This window comes from Bufo bufo, chromosome 4 (genome assembly GCF_905171765.1).
Source record: "Bufo bufo chromosome 4, aBufBuf1.1, whole genome shotgun sequence".
NCBI lineage: Eukaryota > Metazoa > Chordata > Amphibia > Anura > Bufonidae > Bufo > Bufo bufo.
This window is the reverse complement of record NC_053392.1, coordinates 201788335-201807282: the sequence shown is the minus strand read 5'-3', so window position 1 is coordinate 201807282 and position 18948 is coordinate 201788335. Positions and strand designations below refer to the sequence as shown.

General features: G+C 43.2%; 1 protein-coding gene across 1 annotated transcript in view; it reads left to right on the top strand.

The window, feature by feature from the left end:
- The window catches only part of TNFSF10 (TNF superfamily member 10), a 32796-nt gene that overhangs the window by 8552 nt on the left and 5296 nt on the right, over positions 1-18948 (top strand). Inside the window, exons 2-4 of the mRNA XM_040428243.1 lie at positions 583-732; positions 845-890; positions 6939-7052. Coding sequence (XP_040284177.1) covers positions 583-732; positions 845-890; positions 6939-7052 — 310 coding nt within the window. The remainder of the gene's footprint in view (positions 1-582; positions 733-844; positions 891-6938; positions 7053-18948) is intronic.

The following is an 18948-nucleotide window of genomic DNA, read 5'->3' as shown; positions in this document are numbered from 1 at the left end:
GATGCTAATGTCTATAAACCGCTGCAGAATATGTCAGCGCTATATAAGTGTATAAAATAAAAAATTATATTGTCCACAGAAAAAAAAACTGAATTTCCTAAGGCCTCATGCACACGACTGTATTTTTTGAAGATAACACGCTGACCAATTAATTTGCAGCCATGCACACATTGTTTTTTTGTTGTTGTTGCCTTTCCCCTAATAACAGAATACGTCCTATTCTTGTCCTTTCTTCTTTTGATGGGAGTGAGATATCCACTATTTAGTGAACCCATTGGTTGTGGGTCGAAATATGAACATGACCGTGTCCATGAATCCTAAACATAATCCCAACTCTGTATTTCGATCATTCTGCTGCCTGCTCCTTCTCCTTCCAAATCGACAGCACTGCAGGGATTGTTAAAGATAGCAACACCCTTTGGAGGAAAGCAGGGGCACTGGAGATGTGTATATGGGCCACTGGGAGTACAGACGGCCAAGGTGGAAGAGTGCTGATGGATTGAATGGTACCGCACTTTGTTTCTGGTGTATTCTGAGTTACATTGTAAGCTTCAACTTTCTCCAATATGTATTTTTTTCTAGATGAATGAGAACTACATAAGAAACAATGTTGCCTGCTTGGTGGGAGATGACTTCAGCTATGTATTTCAAGCCGCAAACCTCCACAGTGCTGATGACAAGAATGAACCATGTAGAGAAGTGAGGAAACAAGTCCAGCGTGTTATCAGAATGGTAAATTCTTCTGAAATTGCTGTGCATTAATATTTCTTTCAGTACAGTCCATGCTAAGGCCTTTTTTTAATCCTTGGCGTAATTTTCATAATTTCTGATTTTTTCCTTTTAGATTTTGGAGGAAAAGTATGGACATGAAATAACATCATTGATTAAAGGTATCTTTTTCCACCATCAGTTTTTTTTTTTCTTCTTCACCTTAGTACTTGATATTGGGGAGTGATCCATATGCTCATGTATGAAAGTTGGAGGCCTCTTACTTCTAATAGATGAGTGCATTGGATCACTCTGTTTAATTCCACCATTAAGCCTCAGTCACACGTCAGTGTTTCGGTCAGTGATTTCAATCAGTGATTATGAGCCGGAACCAGGATTGGAGCCTCCACAGACATAAGGTATAAGGGAAAGATCTGCACCTGTTCTGTGTTTAGAGCCGCACCCGGTTTTGGCTCAAAATCACTGATGGAAATCACTGACCAAACACAGACGTGTGAATGAGACATTACCCTTTGGCCTCCTGCACATGATCGTATGGCTTTTTCATTATTTTGCGGTCCGTTTTTTCATGGATCCGTTTTTCCGTTTTTTTTTTCAGTAGTGTTTCCGCTTCCGTCCCGTTTCTCTGTTTGGTTTCCGCTTGTGATCTGTTTTTTGCGGATCGGAAACGGAAGCATACAATAATGTTTAAACAGTAAGTACATAAAAAATTGGGCTGGGCATAAAATTTTCAATAGATGGTTTTGCAATGCATTCAGTTTTTTTTGCGGAACCATTGACTTGAATGGAGCCACGGAACATAATTTGCGGGCAATAATAGGACATGTTCTATCTTTGAACGGAACGGAAATACGGAAATGGAAGGCATACGGAGTACCTTCTGTTTTTTTGGCGGATCCATTGAAATGAATGGTTCCGTATACGGAACACAAAAAAAAGGAACGTAAACGGAAAAAAAAATACATTTGTGTGCAGGAGGCCTTTATCACACACATACTGTTTGCTGTGAAAGCCTTGCTGGCCAAGCTTTGTGGTCAAGCCTTAAGGGTAAGGCCACACAGTCAGGTTTCCTGATGCAGTTTTGGAAGCCAAAATCAGGAGTGGATCATAAAAGAAGATAAAGCATAGAGGACGCATCTTTTTTTAATTTCACTCCTGGTTTTGGCTTTCAAAACTTCATGCAGAAGCGTGACTGGGTGGCCGTACCCTTAGGGTTGCCAGATCGCGTGGCCTTACATAGGTTGGTTATTGAGTAGTTCTCACTTCTCACCATAAGTGATCCCGGTTGCATGTAGTGACAAAAGAATAATCAATGTTCTGCTATTCATAACCAAAGTCCAAAGCTTCACTGTTTGCATTTAACGATACATTGACATATGAAAAGGTAAACACTTTCTTACTTAAAGCAATATTTCATGTCACTCCGTGGTCAGCCTCTTCTGTTAGTTTCATGTTTGTTCAGGTTGGTCTTTATTAATATCTTAAAGGACCTTTCTGCAGAAGTACATAGAGCACTGTGCACAAAGTTCGAGGCAATAACATACAATGTCTTTGTAATGACACAGTTTTCTATTTAGTTGACTATTTCATTTTAAACACTACCACATCTAGAACTGTATTTTCATGCACTGCACAGCAGGAGCGTTGCTAGGTCGCTAGGTCCCTGATGTTTTGTCCCAGGCCCCGAATTTCCTTCCTGCCTGTTAGATATAACTGTATTGCAGTCCTCAGGACGGCAATGCAATTGATTCTAATGCACTGCAAGAGCTGAAGGACCTCTGATGATATCACAGGTCATGTGATCAGTTCTAAATACAGTAGCTGAAAAGGACCTGCGATGATGTCACCATCATGTGACCAGTGCAGGAGAGGATGGCTCAACAGTGAAGAGAAGCCCTAGGAAGAGGCTGAGGTGAGATCTGCTACATGAGGAGAGGTAAGTGAAGGGAGAGGCAAAGCAATGCTGGGAGTTGTAGTTATTTAACTGGGACTGTATGTTAGGGCTGAAGGGAGGGAAGTTATTTACATGGGACAGTGAGGTGGAGTGATGTTAATTACATGGGACTAAAATTTGGAAGTGGCTGGGGTAGGGTGATGTTATTTACATGGGACTGTATGTTGAGGGGTAATGTTGTTCATATGGAACTGAATGTTGAAGGCAGCTATGGGAGGGAGTGATATTATATACATGGGATTGAATGTTAAGGGGTAATGTTAATTACATGGGACTGTATGTTGAAGGCGGCTGGGGAGGGGGTGATGTTATTTACATGGGACTGTATGTTGAAGGTGGCTGGGGAGGGGGTGATGTTATTTACATGGGACTGTATATTGGAAGGGGCAGGAGAGATGGTGTGATGTTATTTATATGGGACTGTATTTTAGAGGGGGCTTTAGATAGAGAGGGATGTTATTTACATGGGACTGTATATTGGAGGGGTTGGAGAGATGGTGTGATGGTATTTATATGGGACTCTATGGCGGAAGGAGGGAAATAGTGTTATTTACATGGGACTGTATGGCGGAGGTGCTGAGGAATTATAATTTCTGGGGACACTAAACGGAGAAATATAACTACAGGGGGCATTGCAGGCGGCATTATAAATACTTGGGGCGCTTCAGGGTGAGCATTAGAACAGTAATGGGTGATATAAATACTGGGGGCACTGTGGGGATATTTTAAATCCAGGGGACATTAGGCGTTCTTATTACTACTGGGGGCTCTAGGAGGGATCCGCATTATTTCTACTAAGAGCACTATGGGGGCCTTATTACTTCTGGGGGCTCTATATGAGTGACTTATAGATCTGCCTTATTTCTACTAAGAGCACTGTGGGGGTCCTTATTACTACTGAAGGTCTCTAGAGAGCTTTATTACCACTGGGGGGACAATAGGGGGCCATTTCTACTGGGGGCTCTGTGAGAGTATTATTAATACTGGAGGGCTCTTCTACTAATGGAGGCACTCTTGTGGAGCATTATCGCTGTTGGGTCCAGTAGGGGGCAGTATTACTAATGAGAGCATTCTAGAAGGGAATTACTATTGGTGGGACTATGAGGATTACTGTTACTATGGGGGGCACTCATTTTTTCTTCAGGATAGTATTTGGGGGTAGAGAAAAGTAAGGAAGCTAAGATGTCCGTGTGTCACACTCTGCAGAGACGAGGCGGCTGAGAGAAGTGTCCGGTCCGAATGGAGAAGATGATGATATCAGAGGAGACATCACCAGGGAGGCCCTGTATGTGAGAGGTACGTGCTGCTGTATAGCAAGTACAGCAAAATGTATTCAGTGCTAGTGTTTGCGGGGGAAGGGATGCGGTTGTTCAACTTAGAGAATTGGGCCATATGCATTGGTGCTTGGGCCCCGGATCTTTTGAGACCCTAGCAACGCCCCTGCTGCACAGCAAACAGAGCTGTCTAGTTCTGGTGCCAACTTCCAGCTCCAGAGCTACTACAGAACAGCGATCAGCAAGGATGTGGATGTCAGACCCCACCAATCAAGTACTGAGGATAGGCCATCAATATTAAAATACCCCTTTAAAGAACATCTATCAGCAGATTTGTGTCTATGAAACTGGCTGACCTGTTGCATGTGCGCTTGGCAGCTGAGGGCATCTGTGGTTGTCCCATATTCATATGGTCTGCACTGCTGAGATAAATTATGTTTTGTTAAATTACGTTTTGTTATATGCAAATTAGCCTCTAGGTGCAATGGGGGTGTTGCTGTTACACACAGAGGCTCAATTGCAGAGAGAGCAGAGCCTCTAGGTGTAACGGCAACACCCCCATTGCTCCTAGAAGCCCATTTGCATACATTAAAACATCATTTTAATGTAGTAACATGGGACCAACACAGATGTCTTCAGCTGCCAAGTGCACATGTAACAGGTCAGACAGTTTCTTAGGTACAAATCTGCTGACAGATGCCCTTTAACGCCTTTACAGACTAAAATGCAAAAAAAAAGTTTGTAGATAGGTGATAAATATATCAGCACTGTTGACGTTAGATGTTCCCGTTAAAACCATAATGCGAGAATACACATTAGGGCCCATTCACATGACCGTATCTTTCTGTCTGCATCTGTTATGCAATTTTGCAGATTGGATGCGGACCCATTAATTTCCATGTGGCTGCAAAATATGCAGACAGGACACTGTGTGCTGTCCACATCCATATGTCCATTCCGGAAAAAATGAAAAAAAAAAATAGAAAATGTCCTATGCTTGTTCATATTTGCGGACAAGAATAGGCATTTCTATCATGGAGAAGGATGCTCCGTTCCACAAAATACAGAAGGCACATGGCCACTATCCATGTTTTGTGGATCCGCAATATACAAACTGCAAAAACAGTTTCAGTTGTGTGAATGAGGCCTTACAGTTTCAGCAAATAAAAGCTATCTACTATATAATGAAGTTCTACCCGTTTCCATTTCTCCTCTGCTTACAGTCACCTTCTAGGGAATAGAAACCTGTCTTGATCATGTGATGATCTGGTACATTGCAAGACATGGCTCTGATTACTGTACAGTAAAGTCATGCACATGATCAGGAAAGCTTTGCTTGCCTTTAAGGTTCCTATTGAATGACTGCAAGTAGAGATGTTGAATACCTACAGAGAAATGGTAACATTTTTCATTATACCCAGAATAAATTGTATTTGCTGAAATTGCAATACCCTTTAAATCAGGCTTGTAAAAGTAAATCACTGCTAAACTAGGCAGAGCGTACAGTATAATTATTTGTCCTACTTTTCTACCGCCCTTGTGAATTATTACTGAGAAAGATGTGAACCACAGCTGTGGATGACTCACACTGGCACCATGCTTATACATGTGCCATATCTCTATCATCCCTTCCAAAGAATGAATCTTACTCAGTGAATTGGCTGATTTGAGCAAAGTTTGACTTATATGAATGCAGATGAAGTGTCCTCCTAAGTGTCTGGCAGCAGCTTATTCCCCCTCTCTATAGAAATAAACATTCTCACTCCGCCAACCCCGGCAGGCATGTTTATGGGGGAGCTAGGAGCCTTCCTCCAGTGTCCACGTCTATCTCAAGGGAATGGTGAACATTACCTTCTTGACATTTTTATCATAGTTGCATTCCATAGGAGACCACGTTGCTTAAACATTAGAAGTAATTACAAACCTAAAGGGGTTGTGCCAAATATAAAGTTTTCCCCTATCCACGGGGTCTTAGAGCTGGGATCTCCACTGATCTCGAAGAATGGAGGCCCATGCTCTCTTCCTGATGAAGTGCAGCATGTGTCCTGCCCAGGGCATGTGTCCTGCCCAGGGCATGTGTCCTGCCCAGGCAGCATGTGTCCTGCCCAGGGGAGTAGCTATAGGGGAAGCAGCTGCTTTGGGGCCTCACCTCAGAAGGGGCACATCCAGGAGGAGGACTAAAAGATTTTATTGTCAGGGCCCCCTCAACACTATTATACTATGACATTATATACAGTGACACTGTAGGAAACGGACGGAGTGGCTGCTGGGCCTCCTCTGACTAGCCACAGGATTGAAGGTTACGAAGAAAATGTTTGTAGGGGGGAGGTGTCCCGTTCAAAAAAATTTTGTGGGGCCAAGTCATTTACGGTTACGCCACTGGTCTAGCCGCTCCATTCTCTATAGGACTGCAGGAGATAGCCGGGTACAGCGCTCACCCATTTCTGGCAGTCTCGTAGAGAATGAATGGAGCAGTAGGGTGCATGCTCAGCCTGCCGCTCCATCAGGATGTGAACATGAGACCCCCGTTCTCCAGATCGGTGGGGGTCCCAGCAGTCAGACCCCTACCGATCAGTAAATTATCCCCCATCCTCTGGACTTAGCACAACGCTTTTACATGGGCCAATGATTGGGCAGATGAACATTCATAAGAACACTTGTTCCCGGTCATTACCCAGTGTTCATTTGTCAGCTGATTGGATCTTCTATTGCTCATGGGCAGGACACCTTCCTGCATAAACAGAGGATGTACTACACGGAGGACGAACAATCACACTTTCTATCGACTGGTGTGAAGGCTCTTTAAATGAGCGTTCCCCGACTTATCGTGATTGACGCTTGTTATGGCCCCGCATTGGGCCATGTAAAACCACCTTTACTAAAGCATAACCCTCCCTGTTGCACCAGAGCTTTGTTACAGTCTGCATGTATATGTATTGTACATAATATTTCTTATCTAAATGTGCTCTTTCTTCTTCCAGAAAAGGTTTCAGATATTCTCCCAGTCTCAGTTGCTGAGAAACAAGTTTACACTGGTCCGATGATTGCTGCCCATGTCACTGGAAGCCATAAGAAAACCATGCCTGCTGTAAAAAGTATGATTCAAGATTTTATTAATAAGATGGCAACAGTATAGAAATGCCAATAATGATATTAGGATGGGATGAGGTGGAGCTTTAAAAATAAGAATAATAAAATGCTGAATATTTTTATTTATACAGGTTTAACCTAAAGCAGAAAATGCAAAATCATGTTTTCTCTATTATTTAAAGGCTACTCACACTTTTGCAACCATTTGTTTTATTTCTCACTATCAATAGAACAAATATCCTACATTTTTAGGTATACAGGCTATATGCAGGCCGGTGCGTTTCCATGGTTACAGAATACATTTTGACATTTTTGTGTATGTTTCGTGTATTTTGATCCTGGAGTCATGTTTTACTCCCTTCTATTTTCTCCTTATTAGTAACTATTTGCAATCCCCATGTAATAACAATTCTGGAGCATCTATTCTTACAAGTCTGTTGTGCCATTGCTAGAAGTTTACAAAAAAATTGCCAGCCATCTGCAGTAAAGGTACTGCTGGGTGTTACCAGTAGCGGGTGTGTCTGACTGTCCAATCAGTGCTGCTGGTGTCAGTCAGTGCAGGGACACCCCCCCAACTGGTAACACCCATCCCTTCCTTTACTGCACACTGCTGGCAATTCACTCATAACTTCTAGCAGGAATAATACAGGAATGGCACATTATAGAGTCATAAGATTAGATGATCCAGAATTGTTATTACATGGAGAATGCATGTAGTCACTACAACAGACATGTCAGGAGAGGTGACAGGTCCTCTTTAACCACCTGCGGACCGCTGTACGCACAGACGCGTCCTGGAGGTGGTTGATTGATTCCGAGTGGACGCGCCGACGCGCCCTCTCGCGATGGCCGAGATTTCCTGTGAACGCGCGCACAGGAACGGAAGGTAAGAAAGTGGATCTCCAGCCTGCCAGCGGCGATCGTTCGCTGGCAGGCTGGAGATGTGATTTTTTTAACCCCTAACAGGTATATTAGACGCTGTTTTGATAACAGCGTCTAATATACCTGCTACCTGGTCCTCTGGTGGTCCCCTTTGTTTGGATCGACCACCAGAGGACACAGATAGCTCAGTAATATGTTGCACCAAGCACCACACTACACTACACCCCCCCCCCCCCGGTCACTTATTAACCCCTTATTCACCCTTGATCTTGATCACCCCTGATCACCCCATATAGACTCCCTGATCACCCCCCTGTCATTGATTACCCCCCTGTCATTGATCACACCCCTGTAAAGCTCCATTCAGACGTCCGCATGATTTTTACGGATCCACTGATAGATGGATCGGATCCGCAAAACGCACACGGACGTCTGAATGGAGCCTTACAGGGGCATGATCAATGACTGTGGTGATCACCCCATATAGACTCCCTGATCACCCCCCTGTCATTGATCACCCCCCTGTAAAGCTCCATTCAGACGTCCGCATGATTTTTACGGATCCACTGATAGATGGATCGGATCCGCAAAACGCACACGGACGTCTGAATGGAGCCTTACAGGGGCATGATCAATGACTGTGGTGATCACCCCATATAGACTCCCTGATCACCCCCCTGTCATTGATTACCCCCCTGTCATTGATCACCCCCCTGTAAAGCTCCATTCAGACGTCCGCATGATTTTTACGGATCCACTGATAGATGGATCGGATCCGCAAAACGCACACGGACGTCTGAATGGAGCCTTACAGGGGCATGATCAATGACTGTGGTGATCACCCCATATAGACTCCCTGATCACCCCCCTGTCATTGATTACCCCCCTGTCATTGATCACCCCCCTGTAAAGCTCCATTCAGACGTCCGCATGATTTTTACGGATCCACTGATAGATGGATCGGATCCGCAAAACGCACACGGACGTCTGAATGGAGCCTTACAGGGGCATGATCAATGACTGTGGTGATCACCCCATATAGACTCCCTGATCACCCCCCTGTCATTGATTACCCCCCTGTCATTGATCACACCCCTGTAAAGCTCCATTCAGACGTCCGCATGATTTTTACGGATCCACTGATAGATGGATCGGATCCGCAAAACGCACACGGACGTCTGAATGGAACCTTACAGGGGCATGATCAATGACTGTGGTGATCACCCCATATAGACTCCCTGATCACCCCCCTGTCATTGATTACCCCCCTGTCATTGATCAACCCTCTGTAAAGCTCCATTCAGACGTCCGCATGATTTTTACGGATCCACTGATAGATGGATCGGATCCGCAAAACGCACACGGACGTCTGAATGGAGCCTTACAGGGGCATGATCAATGACTGTGGTGATCACCCCATATAGACTCCCTGATCACCCCCCTGTCATTGATTACCACCCTGTCATTGATCACCCCCCTGTAAAGCTCCATTCAGATGTCCGCATGATTTTTACGGATCCACTGATAGATGGATCGGATCCGCAAAACGCACACGGACGTCTGAATGGAGCCTTACAGGGGCGTGATCAATGACTGGTGATCACCCCATATAGACTCTCTGATCACCCCCCTGTCATTGATTACCCCCCTGTCATTGATCACACCCCTGTCATTGATCACCCCCCCTGTCATTGATCACCCCTCTGTAAGGCTCCATTCAGACATTTTTTTGGCCCAAGTTAGCGGAAATTTATTTATTTTTCTTACAAAGTCTCATATTCCACTAACTTGCGTCAAAAAATTAAATCTCACATGAACTCACCATACCCCTCACGGAATCCAAATGCGTAAAACTTTTTAGACATTTATATTCCAGACTTCTTCTCACGCTTTAGGGCCCCTAGAATGCCAGGGCAGTATAAATACCCCACATGTGACCCCATTTCGGAAAGAAGACACCCCCAGGTATTCCGTGAGGGGCATATTGAGTCCATGAAAGATTGAAATTTTTGTCCCAAGTTAGCGGAAAGGGAGACTTTGTGAGAAAAAAATAAATAAAATCAATTTCCGCTAACTTGTGCCAAAAAAAATAAATTTCTATGAACTCGCCATGCCCCTCATTGAATACCTTGGGGTGTCTTCTTTCCAAAATGGGGTCACATGTGGGGTATTTATACTGCCCTGGCATTCTAGGGGCCCTAAAGCGTGAAAAGAAGTCTGGGATCCAAATGTCTAAAAATGCCCTCATAAAAGGAATGTGGGCCCCTTTGCGCATTTAGGCTGCAAAAAAGTGTCACACATCTGGTATCGCCGTACTCAGGAGAAGTTGGGGAATGTGTTTTGGGGTGTCATTTTACATATACCCATGCTGGGTGAGAGAAATATCTTGGCAAAAGACAACTTTTCCCATTTTTTTATACAAAGTTGGCATTTGACCAAGATATTTATCCCACCCAGCATGGGTATATGTAAAATGACACCCCAAAACACATTCCCCAACTTCTCCCGAGTACGGAGATACCACACGTGTGGCACTTTTTTGCAGCCTAGGTGGGCAAAGGGGCCCACATTCCAAAGAGCACCTTTCGGATTTCACAGGTCATTTACCTACTTACCACACATTAGGGCCCCTGGAAAATGCCAGGGCAGTATAACTACCCCACAAGTGACCCCATTTTGGAAAGAAGACACCCCAAGGTATTCCGTGAGGGGCATGGCGAGTTCCTAGAATTTTTTATTTTTTGTCACAAGTTAGTGGAAAATGATGATTTTTTATTTTATTTATTTTTTTCTTACAAAGTCTCATATTCCACTAACTTGTGACAAAAAATAAAAACTTCCATGAACTCACTATGCCCATCAGCGAATACCTTGGGGTGTCTTCTTTCCAAAATGGGGTCACTTGTGGGCTAGTTATACTGCCGTGGCATATTAGGGGCCCAAATGTGTGGTAAGGAGTTTGAAATCAAATTCTGTAAAAAATGACCAGTGAAATCCGAAAGGTGCTCTTTGGAATATGGGCCCCTTTGCCCACCTAGGCTGCAAAAAAGTGTCACACATCTGGTATCTCTGTATTCAGGAGAAGTTGAGGAATGTGTTTTGGGGTGTCCTTTTACATATACCCATGCTGGGTGAGATAAATATCTTGGTCAAATGCCAACTTTGTATAGAAAAATGGGAAAAGTTGTCTTTTGCCAAGATATTTCTCTCACCCAGCATGGGTATATGTAAAATGACACCCCAAAACACATTCCCCAACTTCTCCCGAGTACGGAGATACCACATGTGTGGCACTTTTTTGCAGCCTAGGTGGGCAAAGGGGCCCACATTCCAAAGAGCACCTTTCGGATTTCACAGGTCATTTACCTACTTACCACACATTAGGGCCCCTGGAAAATGCCAGGGCAGTATAACTACCCCACAAGTGACCCCATTTTGGAAAGAAGACACCCCAAGGTATTCCCGTGAGGGGCATGGCGAGTTCCTAGAATTTTTATTTTTTTGTCACAAGTTAGTGGAAAATGATGATTTTTTATTTTATTTATTTTTTTCTTACAAAGTCTCATATTCCACTAACTTGTGACAAAAAATAAAAACTTCCATGAACTCACTATGCCCATCAGCGAATACCTTGGGGTGTCTTCTTTCCAAAATGGGGTCACTTGTGGGGTAGTTATACTGCCGTGGCAAATTAGGGGCCCAAATGTGTGGTAAGGAGTTTGAAATCAAATTCTGTAAAAAATGACCAGTGAAATCCGAAAGGTGCTCTTTGGAATATGGGCCCCTTTACCCACCTAGGCTGCAAAAAAGTGTCACACATCTGGTATCTCTGTATTCAGGAGAAGTTGAGGAATGTGTTTTGGGGTGTCCTTTTACATATACCCATGCTGGGTGAGATAAATATCTTGGTCAAATGCCAACTTTGTATAGAAAAATGGGAAAAGTTGTCTTTTGCCAAGATATTTCTCTCACCCAGCATGGGTATATGTAAAATGACACCCCAAAACACATTCCCCAACTTCTCCCGAGTACGGAGATACCACATGTGTGGCACTTTTTTGCAGCCTAGGTGGGCAAAGGGGCCCACATTCCAAAGAGCACCTTTCGGATTTCACAGGTCATTTACCTACTTACCACACATTAGGGCCCCTGGAAAATGCCAGGGCAGTATAACTACCCCACAAGTGACCCCATTTTGGAAAGAAGACACCCCAAGGTATTCCGTGAGGGGCATGGCGAGTTCCTAGAATTTTTTAATTTTTTGTCACAAGTTAGTGGAAAATGATGATTTTTTTTTTTTTTTCTTACAAAGTCTCATATTCCACTAACTTGTGACAAAAAATAAAAACTTCCATGAACTCACTATGCCCATCAGCGAATACCTTGGGGTGTCTTCTTTCCAAAATGGGGTCACTTGTGGGGTAGTTATACTGCCCTGGCATTCTAGGGGCCCAAATGTGTGGTAAGGAGTTTGAAATCAAATTCTGTAAAAAATGACCAGTGAAATCCGAAAGGTGCTCTTTGGAATATGGGCCCCTTTGCCCACCTAGGCTGCAAAAAAGTGTCACACATCTGGTATCTCCGTACTCAGGAGAAGTTGGGGAATGTGTTTTGGGGTGTCATTTTACATATACCCATGCTGGATGAGAGAAATATCTTGGCAAAAGACAACTTTTCCAATTTTTTTATACAAAGTTGGCATTTGACCAAGATATTTATCTCACCCAGCATGGGTATATGTAAAAAGACACCCCAAAACACATTCCTCAACTTCTCCTGAATACAGAGATACCAGATGTGTGACACTTTTTTGCAGCCTAGGTGGGCAAAGGGGCCCATATTCCAAAGAGCACCATTCGGATTTCACTGGTCATTTTTTACAGAATTTGATTTCAAACTCCTTACCACACATTTGGGCCCCTAGAATGCCAGGGCAGTATAACTACCCCACAAGTGACCCCATTTTGGAAAGAAGAGACCCCAAGGTATTTCGTGATGGGCATAGTGAGTTCATAGAACTTTTTATTTTTTGTCACAAGTTAGTGGAATATGAGACTTTGTAAGAAAAAAAAAAATCATAATTTTCCGCTAACTTGTGACAAAAAATAAAAAGTTCTATGAACTCACTATGCCCATCAGCGAATACCTTAGGGTGTGTACTTTCCGAAATGGGGTCATTTGTGGGGTGTTTGTACTGTCTGGGCATTGTAGAACCTCAGGAAACATGACAGGTGCTCAGAAAGTCAGAGCTGCTTCAAAAAGCGGAAATTCACATTTTTGTACCATAGTTTGTAAACGCTATAACTTTTACCCAAACCATATTTTTTTTACCCAAACATTTTTTTTTTATCAAAGACATGTAGAACAATAAATTTAGAGCAAAATTTATATATGGATCTCGTTTTTTTTTGCAAAATTTTACAACTGAAAGTGAAAAATGTCATTTTTTTGCAAAAAAATCGTTAAATTTCGATTAATAACAAAAAAAGTAAAAATGTCAGCAGCAATGAAATACCACCAAATGAAAGCTCTATTAGTGAGAAGAAAAGGAGGTAAAATTCATTTGGGTGGTAAGTTGCATGACCGATCAATAAACGGTGAAAGTAGTGTAGGTCAGAAGTGTAAAAAGTGGCCTGGTCTTTCAGGGTGTTTAAGCACTGGGGGCTGAGGTGGTTAATCCAGACTGTTTAATAGGTTCCCTATTTTTCTGCTGTTTTCTTAGATGCACTAAATCAATAAAAAATTTTTTTGCAAAAGTGCACATATACTTAAATGGCTTTTCCGAAATATTTTTATTGGTGACCTATCCTCTGGCTAAGGCCTCATGCACACAACCGTAGTTATGGTCCGCATCCGAGCCGCAGTTTTTGCATCTTGGATGCGGACCCATTCACTTCAATGGGGCCGCAAAAGATGCAGACAGCACTCCGTGTGCTGTCCGCATCCGTTGCTCCTTTCCGAGGCCCCACAAAAAAATATAGCATGTCCTATTCTTGTCCGTTTTGCGGACAAAAATAGGCATTTCTGCAATGGGCCGCCCGTTCCGTTCCGCAAATTGCGGAAGGCACACGGGCGCTTCCGTTTTTTTGCGGACCGCAAAAAAAACGGCACGGTCGTGTGCATGAGGCCAAAGTCATCAGTATCTGATTGGTGGGGTCCGACACCGGGGACAGCTGTTTGAGAAGACACAGGTGCTGGCAGTAGTGCCGCAGCCTTCTCTCAGCTTTCCCTAGACCAGGCATGCTCAACCTGCGGCCCTCCAGCTGTTGCAAAACTACAACTCCCAGCATGCCCAAACAGCCTACAGCTATCAGCCTACAGCATGGCATTGTGGGAGTTGTAGTTTTACAACAGCTGGAGGGCCGCAGGTTGAGCATGCCTGCACTAGACCATGTGACGTCACCTTCATCAGTCACATGCCCGGATACGCTCTGAACGGATCCAAACGTCTGCATTATAGGAGCGGATCCGTCTGTGCAGACACCAGACGGATCCTCTCTGAACGCAAGTGTGAAAGTAGCCTTAAAGATAAGGTTAAACAACTAGCCATCTGGTTTAGATATTTTATCTCTTGGACTGCCGTAGCGTAATCATAAACATGAATCCACTCTAGCTAATATATATCATGCATATGTAAAATAAATACTGTAGAAGTCGTGGGTACATAATACGGCTGGTATGATTGCAGATAAGCAGATTTCACAATGCTGAGCTGACCTTAATCTTCCTAAGAAATGAAATTCTTTTGCTCCATGACTCATTGCATGCAAACAGCGTAAAGAGCCCTTTCCACAGGCCAAGAATCCCCCAGATAATCGCTAACAAGCGGTCAGAGGAACACTCATTAGCGATTATCTGGTAGCGTAAAAAGGTGTCGCCGATTACCCAATGAAACACTCTGCTGCAGGGAAACAACGAGTCTGTATGGAGACGAGTGATGGCATTAGTGATCACTCCTCCCCATACTGTGGAGGAGATCACCACATGTAATTTCACTGCTCTCCTCTACTGATAAGCAGGCGATTGTCACGAAGGAACGCTTCCTTCCCGACAGTCGCCTGCTGTATCACATCCTGTGAGCGCCTCAGCCTTCTCTGTGATCATCAAGCACAGCGCCGTATATTGTATAGTGGCTGTGCTTGGTATCACACTCGCTAAGCTGTGCCTAGGCCACATGACAGATGGATGCGTCGTCACTGGCCTAGGGTGTCGGACCCCCACTGGTCAGGTACTGATGACCTATCCTGAGGGTAGGTTTTCAGTATTAAAATCCCAGAAAACCCCTTTAAGTGAATGCAGATATCCTGTTTTCTTTTTGCTACTGGTTTCAAAGTTTAATTTATAGTTTAAAGGGTTGTTCCTATCTGGACATTTTGTGGCATATTGACAGGGTATGCTATAAATGTCTGCTAGGCGCAGGTCCCACTTCTAGGACCTACAACTATCTTCAGTACAGCACCCCGTCTTGCATGGCTCTTTCCATTCGATACTATGGGAGTTTCAAAGTTGACTAAGCATGGGAGGTCCTGCATCTATTGGATATTTATGGCATATGCTGTGGCTATGCCATACATTTCCAGATGAGAATACCTCTTTAAGGTAAGTTATGAGATTTTCTTCTCATAACAAACGCCAGTTGATTACAATGGTTGGGGGGGAGGGGGGTGAACAATCAATCATCAATGCACTGCACTTTACCACTGAACATCATTTGAAGTGGTCATTTTTTGACCGCCTAAAGGATGTGATCAGCTGATTTATGAACATAGGCTTGTATGTTGGCTGCCATGTTTAGGCTGCACATCCATAATGTGGCAGGATGCGCATGCGGCTCACCGCTAATTACCAGACCGCACATGTACATGCTTTTTGTTTCAAGCACAGGTGCAGCATGGCAACTAATAGTGAGCTGCATGTGAATGCTGCTGCAAGGGCACCTCGTGTATGGGCACCCCTATATTGGGCCGTGATTGGGAATGAGCTTTCAAATAAGAGCTTATTGGGCCCGATCATTGGCCTATGTAAAAGGGCCTTCAAGGGAATTTCTAGGTATATTAACTGATAAGGAAAGAGTCAAACTTACCTACTTCCCACTGCTCCCGTCTAGCACGCTGGCTCCCATTTCTCCACCTTCTGGTCCATGGCTTGTTCCTTTCTGCTCGAGGCATAGGCATGGCCACATGCACCGCTGCAGCAAATGACTAGCTTCAGCAGTGATGATTTCCCAAGTGACACCATAGCTATGGTTTCCACCTCACTGGTAAACCACCAGCTTAGACCAGTGTCAGTATTTAGTTCGACATACAGTACAGACCAAAAGTTTGGACACACCTTCTCATTCAAAGAGTTTTCTTTATTTTCATGACTATGAAGGCATCAAAACTATGAATTAACACATGTGGAATTATATACATAACAAACAAGTGTGAAACAACTAAATAATATGTCATATTCTAGGTTCTTCAAAGTAGCCACCTTTTGCTTTGATTACTGCTTTGCACACTCTTGGCATTCTCTTGATGAGCTTCAAGGGGTAGTCCCCTGAAATGGTCTTCCAACAGTCTTGAAGGAGTTCCCAGAGATGCTTAGCACTTGTTGGCCCTTTTGCCTTCACTCTGCGGTCCAGCTCACCCCAAACCATCTCGATTGGGTTCAGGTCCGGTGACTGTGGAGGCCAGGTCATCTGGCGCAGCAACCCATCACTCTCCTTCATGGTCAAATAGCCCTTACTTTCAAAGTTTTCCCTATTTTTCGGCTGACTGACTGACCTTCATTTCTTAAAGTAATGATGGCCACTCGTTTTTCTTTACTTAGCTGCTTTTTTCTTGCCATAATACAAATTCTAACAGTCTATTCAGTAGGACTATCAGCTGTGTATCCACCTGACTTCTCCTCAATGCCACTTATTAAACCTGACAGGGCACACCTGTGAAGTGAAAACCATTTCAGGGGACTACCTCTTGAAGCTCATCAAGAGAATGCCAAGAGTGTGCAAAGCAGTAATCAAAGCAAAAGGTGGCTACTTTGAAGAACCTAGAATATGACATATTTTCAGTTGTTTCACACTTGTTTGTTATGTATATAATTCCACATGTGTTAATTCATAATTTTGATGCCTTCAGTGTGAATCTACAATTTTCATAGTCATGAAAATAAAGAAAACTCTTTGAATTAGAAGGTGTGTCCAAACTTTTGGTCTGTACTGTATGTATAATGTATTCACATGTATAATGTACCGGTGTCTACAGATACAACTCTCTATATATCAGTACAGTCTATGGGTGTCTTTTAAGAGGCTAAAAGCGGAAACATGTTTTAGTAACTGCAAAATAAAGCACAAAATAAATTACAATAATCACAAAACTGTCCATTATAGGGGGAGAACAATAAAAATAATGGAAGTGGCATCTCTATCAAATGACGAAAATGAATTTCACCTGACGGACCACATTTGCTATCAAACGGTTGCCACCTGACGGACCGCATTGACTATAAAACGATCGCCACCTGACGGACCCCACTGATTATAAAAAGGACGCCACCTGACGGATCACACTGACTATAAAATGACCTCCACCTGACAGACTGCAATGACTGAAATAGAATCTGTTTTCAATTAGAAACCCCCACATTTTACCAGACAAGAAAATGCAGCATGCTGAGATATTCTGTCCTGTGTTTTAGATGGCATCTACAATGGAAGCTCCTGACGCATCCTCCAATACAGATGTAGACGAAACCTAACATGGCCTTCTGGGCATGTGATCAGTTACCCCATCAGCCCAAGCATACTTGCTCTCTGTCACATATGGGGTCTTTTTCAGAAAAGGAATGGGAAGATGAGTGTTTTCACATCTAATCCCCACACCAAACACTCAACACGGGGTGCACACGCTGCAGTAATGGTGACCATCACTGGAGAAAACGATTGATACATTTCTGACAGATGGAGAAGGTTTCCGTCAGAGTAGACATTTTCTCTCGCTGACTGTCACCATAAACCATCGTCTTCTACTAGTTTTACAGAACACGGTTTAGGGGCAGCAGTTTTCACACCTCTGTGGTTATTTGCTTCACCATTAGAGCTCATTCAATTATACCTGTTCACACATGAAGCCAGGGCGGCATGTTATATTAAAAACAACCTGAACAATTAGTTTTTTATGTTTTTTAAAAAGGTGCAAATCTCAAAATATGATCAAACCATTGATGTCAATGCCCCATGTTAAGCCAAACCCCCAAAACATGCCATTTTTAACCGTGTAAATTTGGATGGTATTTTGTGTTGGCAAAGGTGTCAACCCTAACCATAGTCTAGATATAAGCTAAGATGTTCCATACAGTTGCAATTGCAACTATTGTAAGAAGTTTCCTTCTCCTTGGGTGCACTGGGGAATAGGGTCCTACGCTTTTCTCATATTTTAAAAGTATCTCCTTCTGAAATGTATACAGTGGATATAAAAAGTCTAAACACCCCTGTTAAAATGTCAGGTTTCTGTGCTGTAAAACAATGAGACAAAGATAAATCATTTCAGAACTTTTTCCACCTTTAATGTGACCTATAAACTGTACAACTCAATTGAAAAACAAACTGAAATCTTTTAGGTGGAGGGAAGAAAAATAAATAAAAAGAAAATAATGTGGTTGCATAAGTGTGCACACCCTCTTATAACTGGGGATGTAGCTGTGTTCAGAATTAAGCAATCACATTCAAAATCTCGTTAAATAGGAGTCAGCATACACCTGCCATCATTTAAAGTGCCTCTGATTAACCCCAAATAAGGTTCAGCTGCTCTAGTTGGTCTTTCCTGAAATTTTCTTAGTCGCATCCCACAGCAAAAGTCATGGTCCACAGAGAGCTTCCAAAGCATCAGAGGGATCTCATTGTTAAAAGGTATCAGTCAGGAGAAGGGTACAAAAGAATTTCCAAGGCATTAGATATACCATGGAACACAGTGAAGACAGTCATCATCAAGTGAAGAAAATATGGCACAACAGTGACATTGCCAAGAACTAGAC